The following is a 9,520-nucleotide window of genomic DNA, read 5'->3' on the forward strand; positions in this document are numbered from 1 at the left end:
TAACTCAGTCTAGAGGGATTGGTCTATTAACATTAGAATAAGAAGTCATCATTTGGGAGATCAGGAAGAAACAACATAAGCTAAGGAGAAGTCATTTTATTCTTCCCTACCCTATGCTCCCTTACTTTCCCTTTGTAGTTTTGCTGAGAGCTCCTGACCTAGCCAAGTTTTCCTTTTCCAGGAACAGTTCCGGTACCCACAGTCAACCAGTACTTGTATTTCCTGTTCGCTCCAACCCTCATCTACCGGGACAACTATCCCAGGTAATGGCACTGTGAAGTACAAATGTGCTGAGCACCTGAGGTGTGGCATCAATGGGCTGCAGCAGATGGGCAAGGGCCAGTTCACACAGGGCTACAGAGAATGTAGAAGGAGTTTTCATTTTCTCACTGGCCTGGAGAGCCCCAAATGGTGATTCTAGCAGTCTTATTTGATCACACTAATTCTTGACAGAATGTATTTTATTTAGAAAATTTATTTCGTTGCTTCTTTTTTAGGACTCCCACTGTAAGGTGGGGTTATGTGGCTATGCAGTTTGCACAGGTAAGTTTTTTTTCACTGCCTAAGGTTTGGTGATTGGTGGGAGATTGGGGATTAGAATTTATTATAAAACTTAATATATTTAAAGTGTTAGTAAATTTATGTTTATTGGCAGCTGTAGAACTCTTTCTGAAGTTTTGAAATTATTCTCAATACAGTGAAAATGTTTGTTTTGCCAACCTCAAAAGTAATTTTCTTCAATAAAATAATTTGTTTTAATTAAAGTAATTCCATTTGGTTACTTCAGTCAGCACCTACATTAATTTCCCCCTCCCCTCCTGTTTTTGTATTTTTGGATATATATGTGGGCCTGACACTCCTCACTACCTCCTCCTCCTGAACCACTTATCAGAATCAAATCCCAGAAAATCCCATTTTAAATTCTTGTTTCAATCAAATACCCATTTATGAAACAAATTATTTTGTTATGGGTTCATGTAGCAGGAAAATCAGGTTCCAAGAGTCTGATCTTCTACAAATGCCCTTTGGTAAAGGGTTGGAAAAAGATATGGTAGAAACTAGGCCTGAGTAATATCTGGAGGGTACAATTTGCAATCTTATGTATTAGTGTTAAATGGAATATATATGTAAACATTAGAGGTCACGTATGTATCTTCTTTTGCAGGAAAATCACCGTCTTTCCTTACCAAGCCATCATTCTTACGACTATCCTTGTTGTGCTCCAGGTGTTCGGCTGCTTGTTTTACATGTACTACGTCTTTGAAAGGCTGTGTGCCCCCTTGTTTCGGAATATCAAGCAGGAGCCCTTCAGTGCTCGTGTTCTGGTCCTGTGTGTATTTAACTCCATCTTGCCAGGTAACATGGGTATTGGTTAATTTGGCCACTTATAAAGTTGCAAGGAAAATAGAAAGCTATTGCACCTTTGATTTACCTGCTTTTCACTTATAAATTCACCTACATATCTATTCCTATCTTGGCTTCTTTCCATCTGTCTCATAAATGAAGTATATTTCAGTCTCAGTCCAATTTTTCCATTGGTCTTCTGGCTTTTACTCAAGTTTTGCTTTCTCTGACTGGATAATGCATATTTATGCTTTATTTCCCTATAATCTTGCTCCTAATCCAAGCAGGGCACTGAAATAGACTTTATTTTTAAAATCATTTGTTACTTCCTGATTCTAAATCCAGTGGCTGCTTTAGCCCTTACTCTGATCTCCATGAAGCACTGGCTGTTGTTGACCACATTTTGAAATCTCCTACCGCTCTTTCTTATTCTCCTGTCTTTCCAGCCATACTTCAGACTTCTAACTTGCTTCATTCCACTTATTTTTTTCTGGAAATACATGAGTACCTACTATATTTCAGATGCTGACAATATAGCAGTGAACAAACTCTTCACTCTGGAAGCTTGTAGTCTAATTATATATACAGTTTTCTTTACTTCTTTCTTTTCTCTACCCATTAAGTGTTGGTAACATTTTCCATGATCACCTTGTCTCTTCCTTCTCTCTCTCCCAGATTTCTAATAACCCTCCTTGATTGCTCTTCAAGGGTTACTCCAGCAAACTCTCATCTGTTCCTCTAATTAGGATAATGTGTTACATACTCATGTGTCTTCCTCACTAGGCTACAAATTCCTTGAGATCAAGGTTTGTGTCTTATAGCCACTCAGCCAGTCACAGTCTCTCCCATATTGTCTAATCCATAGCAGATGCTCTATAAATACTTTTGAATAAATGAGTGAAAGGGGTGAGCATGTATTTTACATTATAGTAATAATATATACTACATAAGGAGAATAAACAAAGTGCTGATGAACTTTGTATCATGCTGGAGATGACATTTAACATTGGGTATTGGAAATAGGCATTTGCTTGGCAGAGAAGTGGTGGAAAGGTGCTTTCAGGTAGTGGGATGGGTGCAAAGGCATAGACTTACTTTAGAATGGCCGAAGTCCAGGTAGGGATGATGTGTGTGACACTGGGAGTGGAGTTGGAGATAAGTTAACCTTATCACTATTGACATTCAGGGCTGGATAATTATTTGTTTTGGGGGGCTGTCTTATGTGTTGTATGATATTTAGCACCATTCTGGCCTCTAACAACCAGATACCAATAGCACACCCCTAGTCCTTGAGTTGTGACAACCAAAAATGTCTTCAGAATTGTCAAATGTTCCTGGCGGGTGGTGGTCGTCGGGACTTCTCCCCCAGTTTTAAACAACTGGTTTATGGGAATGCACGAGGGCCGGATCTTAAAGGGCCTTGGGTATTGAAGCATTTCTAATAAAAACAGGCTCATTTGTCATCTGTAAAACCCATTTGGAAGGAAGTGACTGCTTTATAAAATGGAAATAATTAACTTTAAGAAGAACACTATCACCTCTGGAATGAGTAAGCTGGAATAATCATTTTTATTTTACAAAATAATTCTAGCTAAGCAGGTGATGACAAAAATAACCGCTTGGTATATGAGCTATTTGGAAATACTCAATATTATTAATTTTATTTTCAGGTGTGCTGGGGCTGTTACTTACTTTTTTTGCCTTTTTGCACTGTTGGCTCAATGCCTTTGCCGAGATGTTACGCTTTGGTGACAGAATGTTTTATAAGGTAATATATACTCGGACTCATTTTTCTTTTCACAATTACTATGTCCTCATTGCCAGGTATTTGAGCATTGTAGGCTACTAGCTTTTTAACATGAACATTGTCAGATAATGTTTTTCCACAAGTTTTACCAATATCAAGTCTGAAATTCTGATATCAGTGTAATTAGTAAAGCCTTATCTTCTACCTCTGATATCCTCCCCTTCCCATAACATATGGTTTCTGCTGGATCCTGTGTTGGTGATTACAGAAGGAAAGCATGTGTCTAGAGGGTGGTATGAGACTTGGCTGACTGTTCATTCATTTGAAATTGGCTGTCTGGTGCTGTAGGAGTAATTTCAGTAAATTATTCCATTTAAAGTTGCTGAAGGGAGGAAATAAGTTTTTCCTTTTTTATTTATGAAAAGCATTAATTCTGCTTAAAATAGCATTCTATACTTGCAAAGTTGGAATTAAGTTCTAAACTCAGGATCTGATTTTTAGTTTGTGGTTTTGGTAACACTCCAAGCCTACCACTTCTTTCTCAAAAAAATAGTGACTGTAGGCTGTTAATTTTAGGTGTCTGATTCCCTTAGTCTGAATTAAAGTATGAAGCAAGATATATGTAAAGGCCCTGGCTGGTTTGGCTCAGTGGATAGAGCATCGGCCTGCAGACTGAAAGGTCCCGGGTTTGATTCCGGTCAAGGGCACATGCCTGGGTTGTGGGCTCAGTCCCCAGTGTGGGGCATGCAGGAGGCAGCCAATCAATGATTCTCATCATTGATGTTTCTCCCTCTCCCTTCTTCTCTGAAATCAATAAAAATATATTTAAAAAAAAGATATATGTAAAGGAGCACCAGGTTTTGGAGATAGCCAACATCTCGCTCCTTATACTCTTTAGCTTTAGCATGCTACGTAACCCTGTGTGACCTTAGAATTCTCTCATTGTGTTTTAGCAAGGCAGTGGGGATTCACTGATTGCTATTTAGAGGAACACTAGATTGAATGATTGTTTATGTTCTGTGTCTTCCACCATAACTTGTTTTATAATGAGACAGAATGAACCTAGGGAATGAATTATATAGAACTAGAATTAATGTCTTATTAAACATCAGTCACCTAAATGCCTTTGAAGATTTTTCTGACATCAGTGTATCATAACACACTGGATATTATGTGTGTATGTTCTTTGGGAATATTCAGGGGTTTTTGCTTTGGCTCTGTGTGTATATACATGTATGTGTGTGTGGCATGTGTGTAGTTTCATAGCTTTGGTTTTTTCCTCAGGATTGGTGGAATTCCACATCCTACTCCAACTATTACAGGACCTGGAATGTGGTGGTCCATGACTGGCTGTATTACTATGCTTACAAGGACTTTCTCTGGGTAAGCAGCAGGATTTAGTTGATGTTGTTCAAGAAATGGAGATTCTTTTCCAGAAAGTACAGGTCTTAATATAGTATAGCTGGGGGAAGTTATACTTAGTTGTCTTTAATTCTCTTATGAGCCATTTATGTCTAAGAAATCTTCTGCCTTGAATAATACTGCGGAGAGACCAGTATGGACAGTTACTGGGTCTAATACCATGTTTTCATTCTGGATTTTATTTTATATAATTACAAAGTAAGAATGCAGGCAAACATTCAGATAAGTTGAAATGATCCACCATTTATGGATCATTTCTTATGAATCTCACTGATAACAGATAATCTCCTCTAACTTTTTCTTCATTTACTTTTTTTTTTTTAATCTGTTCAAAGTGGAGAACCACCCTATGTTTTACTATCTCTCCAGTAGGTCCTATACTAGGTCTTTGAGACATTCTTCAGAGCAGAATATATTTAAACTGATGAAATGAAATCTTGAATCTCAGGGTTGATTAATGCTGGTATCTCCTCCGGGTTATTGGCTAAGTGGTTGCATGTTATGGTTCAGATAGCATTGTATTCGAGTGTTCTTTCCTTTATATGTGTAGTTTCACTTATGGACAAGGCAAGTCTCTTCTTTCTAATTCTTAGTTTTGTTACCTGTAAAAATGGAGAGGATGCCTGCCCTGTCTACCATACTGTGCTACTCTAAAGGTTGAGACCTGATGTCTTCATTAATATATAAAAACTATGTTTTGTCCATCATAGTGACTTAACAGTATAAGTTATTAATGTTTTTAAAAATATGCCCCGATCTTTCTATCAACATTATTGGTTTTGAAAATGCCTTATTTGAAAATAAGGATTTTTAAGCATAGGTGTTTTTTCTAATTATAATACATTTGGGTTAATCCAAGGAGTAGATTGGAAAGTCCAATCTATACTAATAAAAGGGTAATATGCTAATTAGACCGGGTGGACTGGATATCTTCCGGTCGTTCTGTCTTCCTTCTGGACAAAGCCACAGTGGCGGGGGCCGAGGCAGAGGCGGTTAGGGGCTATCATGCTGGCAGGTGAGGATGATTAGGGGGCAATCAGGCCAGCAGGGGAGGGCAGTTAGGGGTGATCAGGCTGGCAGGCAGAGGGGTTAGGGGCAATCAGACAGGCAGGCAGAGTGGTTAGGGGCAACCAGGCAGGCGAGCATTTAGGAGCCAGCAGTCCTGGATTGCGAGAGGGATGTCCTGGATTGGAGAGGGTGCAGGCCAGGCTGAGGGACCCTCCTCCCCGCCCCCTTGCACGAATTTCGTGCACCGGGCCTCTAGTATAAATATAATTAAATTGATGCCTTTAACATGTGATAATTATAAGTCTTATGTAGTTTGTGCTTAGTTACCTTTTAAAAACTGCTTTCTAATATTTTCTTTTTACCCTAGTTTTTCACTAAGAGATTCAAGTCTGCTGCCATGTTAGCCGTCTTTGCTGTGTCGGCTGTCGTGCACGAATACGCCTTAGCTGTTTGCTTGAGCTTTTTCTACCCAGTGCTCTTCGTGCTCTTCATGTTCTTTGGAAGTAAGTATCTTGGCATGCCATGAGGACTGAGGATGATGCCAAAAGAGAAATTTAGAAAATAAAGTATAAAATCAATGTAGAAAGCTAGATAGTAAGCAGTAATACTATCTCAAGGCAGTGTTTGCTTATCAGAGGGTAAAGAACATTGATTTTGAGTAATTATACACAACTCTGTTTCAAGATGTTTATACTTTGAAGTAGAGAAATGAGCCACATAATCTCTTGCAGACTATTGGTAACAGTGATTGGGTAGGTCACAAAAACAATAAAAAACAGCTTCCCATTCTTCAACTCTATCATTATTCACCCGCTGAAAAAAACTGGCCCTCTTTTGGGTGGGGGGAAAGGATAAGTTAGAATATGAATGATTCAATTAAATATATGTTCACCTGTTCTGAGTACTGTCTGATTTCCAATTAATCACTGATTAATAAACCTCAACACTGAAGCTTCATTTTTATTTATAGGAGCAGCAGCCAGAATAAACCATGTACGCACAGTTGATGCTCATTGTGATACTTAGATGATTATAGCAGCTATCTGAGGCTGCTTATAGATTGTCTTGATTTATATCTTTTGTTCTCTTCCTAACTTTAGTGGCTTTCAACTTCATTGTCAATGATAGCCGGAAAAGGCCAATTTGGAACGTCATGATGTGGACTTCCCTTTTTGCGGGCCAGGGAGTCCTCCTGTGCTTTTATTCTCAAGAGTGGTATGCACGTCAGCACTGTCCTCTGAAAAATGTGAGTCAGCAGTCAGGCCACAGTGGAAAAGTGACATGTTTGTCCCCGATTGTGGAGCAATTTTAAGGGGAAGGAGAGTAGTGGAGATTATGATGAAGTAATGTTAAGCGGAGAGAAACATTATCTGATCTTATTGCTACTGTTCTTAAAATTTTTCTTTTGCTTTTATTCATTTTGAACTCTCCTACTTGGTGCTCCCCCCCCTCCTTTTTTTTAAATTTCCTACTCTTTTACTGCTTTTTCTTTAGCTCCTTCTAATTTTCTTCCTGTGTCCTAAAAATGTAGGACATGTGTATCCTATCCTACACACACACCTAAATATATATGTATATTTTACCTCTTCTTTTCCAAAGTATTACGTCTTTGTAAAAATGTCCAGGTACGCTCATATGCCTAGGATCCCATTTCCCTTGATTTTCTTTTGTTGCTATTGTTGTTTAGTCTTTCATGGTTATGTAAGAGTCTCATCCTAGAGCTTTAGCTTTCAGCTGCATGTGGATAACTCCCAAATAATTAGGGGGTGCCTTCTTTATATGTCCGGGTATTTCTCACAGGCACCTATAACTGAAGATGCCCACAATCAAATCAGTTTCTCTGCCAAAGCTTCTGCTGTCTACACTGTTTTTGTTATGCTGCCCTAATGCTCCCTTCTTATTTCCTATTAACCCTCTGTGTGCATTTGAAGTAACTGCTCTGGACTACTAAAAATAGGGGTGTACTAAAATAAAATGCAAGATACATAAAGAGGTAATACCTATTTGACATTTGGTCAGAAGTGCAATTGTGTAGGGTCTACTGGACTTTAAAAGCTTCATGTAAAGCCTCTAAACCAAGTAAATCTATGCTGTAGATAAAAATAATGAACATCTTTTGAATTATTGAACTGTTTATCACTTAAAGGTTACTGAAATGCTGAGAGGCATTTTAGAGGTATTCAGTATATGACACTAACATCCCTATCTCTCCCCACACCTCATGCACATAGTGCACCCAAATAAACTACATTTATTTTCCTTTTTTTTTCTCAAAGCCCACATTTCTGGATTATATCCGGCCACGTTCCTGGACTTGCCGTTACGTGTTTTAGAAGATTGGACTTAGTTTCCTTCATTGACACTGAAGATTGGGTATTCTGCCTGACTTGGGGCCAGCATCTATTTCCAGCTATTACTGATGAAGTTATCCGTGTTATTTGGACCACTCCATGCTTGACAGATGACTCACTCCATCCCTAGGTCATCGGGAGCTGAGCTGTTGGAAGTTTACTGGAATTAATGTACACTTAAGCAGTGCTTTTTTGTTTTATTTTGCGGAGAAGGAAGACTTACAGCTAACGTAATGACAGATGTTTGCTGGGTCATATTGGCTTAAGCCTCAGAAATTATATGTTTTGTTTCTTGACTATCTAGAGACTAAACATCATGTTTTCTTGGCCATTGAATTAGCCAAAACACTTATGAAGAATCATTTAAATACCTCTGGCTTAGAAATTGTTTTCATGCACACTGGTGGAATGTATGCTAATTAACAATGCAATTGGGAAAGAAAAAAATTATGGAACGTTTTGCTATGTCTAATAGAGAGAAAATATCTACTTTCCAAAGATAATCTTACTATAAATCCTAATTTGTGGGTTGTTGTTGTTCTTCTCAGCCTGTATTTTTTTGAAAAAAGTTTGGTTCTACCCAAGTGTTACCTTGTTTTTACTATACAGTGTAGGTCATGGTTTCTATGAAGCAAAATTACATCTTTCACCTTGAATTCTTGAGTTTTCATTCATAATATTATCTATTGAGAAGAACAGAAATAGGATGGGAAAGAGAAAGAAGGCACAGGACAAAGAAAAATATTTCCTCTTGTAACTTTCAAAGTAATTTTTTAAAAAATCTTGCGGAGTCAATCATGTATTTAAATTATTTTATCATGGAACTTGTATGGAAAATAATTTTTAAAAACTTTAAGGTCATAACTTCTTTTAAGTTATTTAGAAGTATCCTTTGGTACAGTTATTTTGTTGTCTAATAACTACTGACTTGAATTAATTTGCAGACTAGTAAGTCTGTAACTGAAGTATTAATCGCCTCCAATAATATTAAAGTGATTCTTAAAGATCCAGAAGCTGGCTTCTGTATGTTCTCAATTATACTTTTAGTGGTATTATACTTTAGGTCAGTGGTCGGCAAACTGCGGCTCTGTTGACTAATGAGTTTGCCGACCGCTGCTTTAGGTGAAACAAATTATTATGTGCTCATTTTCAGGAAAATGTACTCTATTATGTGATGTTCCCATGTTATAAGGTGCCCATTGCTCATTCAGTGTGGTGTGAGGACTTATTTTGTTTGTATGTATGAGGTGTGACTATGTTTGTAAAGATTGAGCATTGGAGGGTGTATCTGAGGCCATGCATGTAGTTCAACTTTCCACCCAAAGAAGTAGGACTTACGAATTATTCAAGAAATTACTGTTATTTGGGGTAGACAACTTGACAGGCCCTCTTGGAATTCTAACAGGCCTACTGTTATCCAAAAGGTTTGGGGCAATCTTTTCCAAATTGTTTTAAAGACAGTTTGAGTCTAATAAGAAGGTAGAAGGAGTTTCTTAATAGTCACAACTTAATCTGTAGCACAAGTACTCAGTTTAATCACCTATTTTATTCCCCATACCTTTGATTCAGGTGAATTTAAGCAGTTTTTAAGCATCACATCCAATTTCAACAGACAGACGTGCACCTCAAGGTTATCTTCTACATGTTC

At 37.9% G+C, this 9,520-nt stretch overlaps 1 protein-coding gene across 2 annotated transcripts in view; it reads left to right on the forward strand.

The window, feature by feature from the left end:
- The window catches only part of SOAT1 (sterol O-acyltransferase 1), a 49,882-nt gene extending 40,997 nt beyond the window's left edge, over positions 1–8,885 (forward strand). For both annotated transcript variants that reach the window (XM_054711697.1, XM_054711696.1), the window contains 8 exons: positions 182–263; positions 498–543; positions 1,227–1,356; positions 3,015–3,112; positions 4,376–4,474; positions 5,889–6,024; positions 6,622–6,767; positions 7,798–8,885. In XM_054711697.1, the coding sequence (XP_054567672.1) occupies positions 182–263; positions 498–543; positions 1,227–1,356; positions 3,015–3,112; positions 4,376–4,474; positions 5,889–6,024; positions 6,622–6,767; positions 7,798–7,854 (794 nt within the window). In that variant the 3' untranslated portion in view covers positions 7,855–8,885. The remainder of the gene's footprint in view (positions 1–181; positions 264–497; positions 544–1,226; positions 1,357–3,014; positions 3,113–4,375; positions 4,475–5,888; positions 6,025–6,621; positions 6,768–7,797) is intronic.
- Positions 8,886–9,520: the final 635 nt, after the last annotated feature.

The sequence above is a fragment of the Eptesicus fuscus genome, chromosome 22 (assembly GCF_027574615.1).
Source record: "Eptesicus fuscus isolate TK198812 chromosome 22, DD_ASM_mEF_20220401, whole genome shotgun sequence".
Classification (NCBI taxonomy): Eukaryota; Metazoa; Chordata; class Mammalia; order Chiroptera; family Vespertilionidae; genus Eptesicus; species Eptesicus fuscus.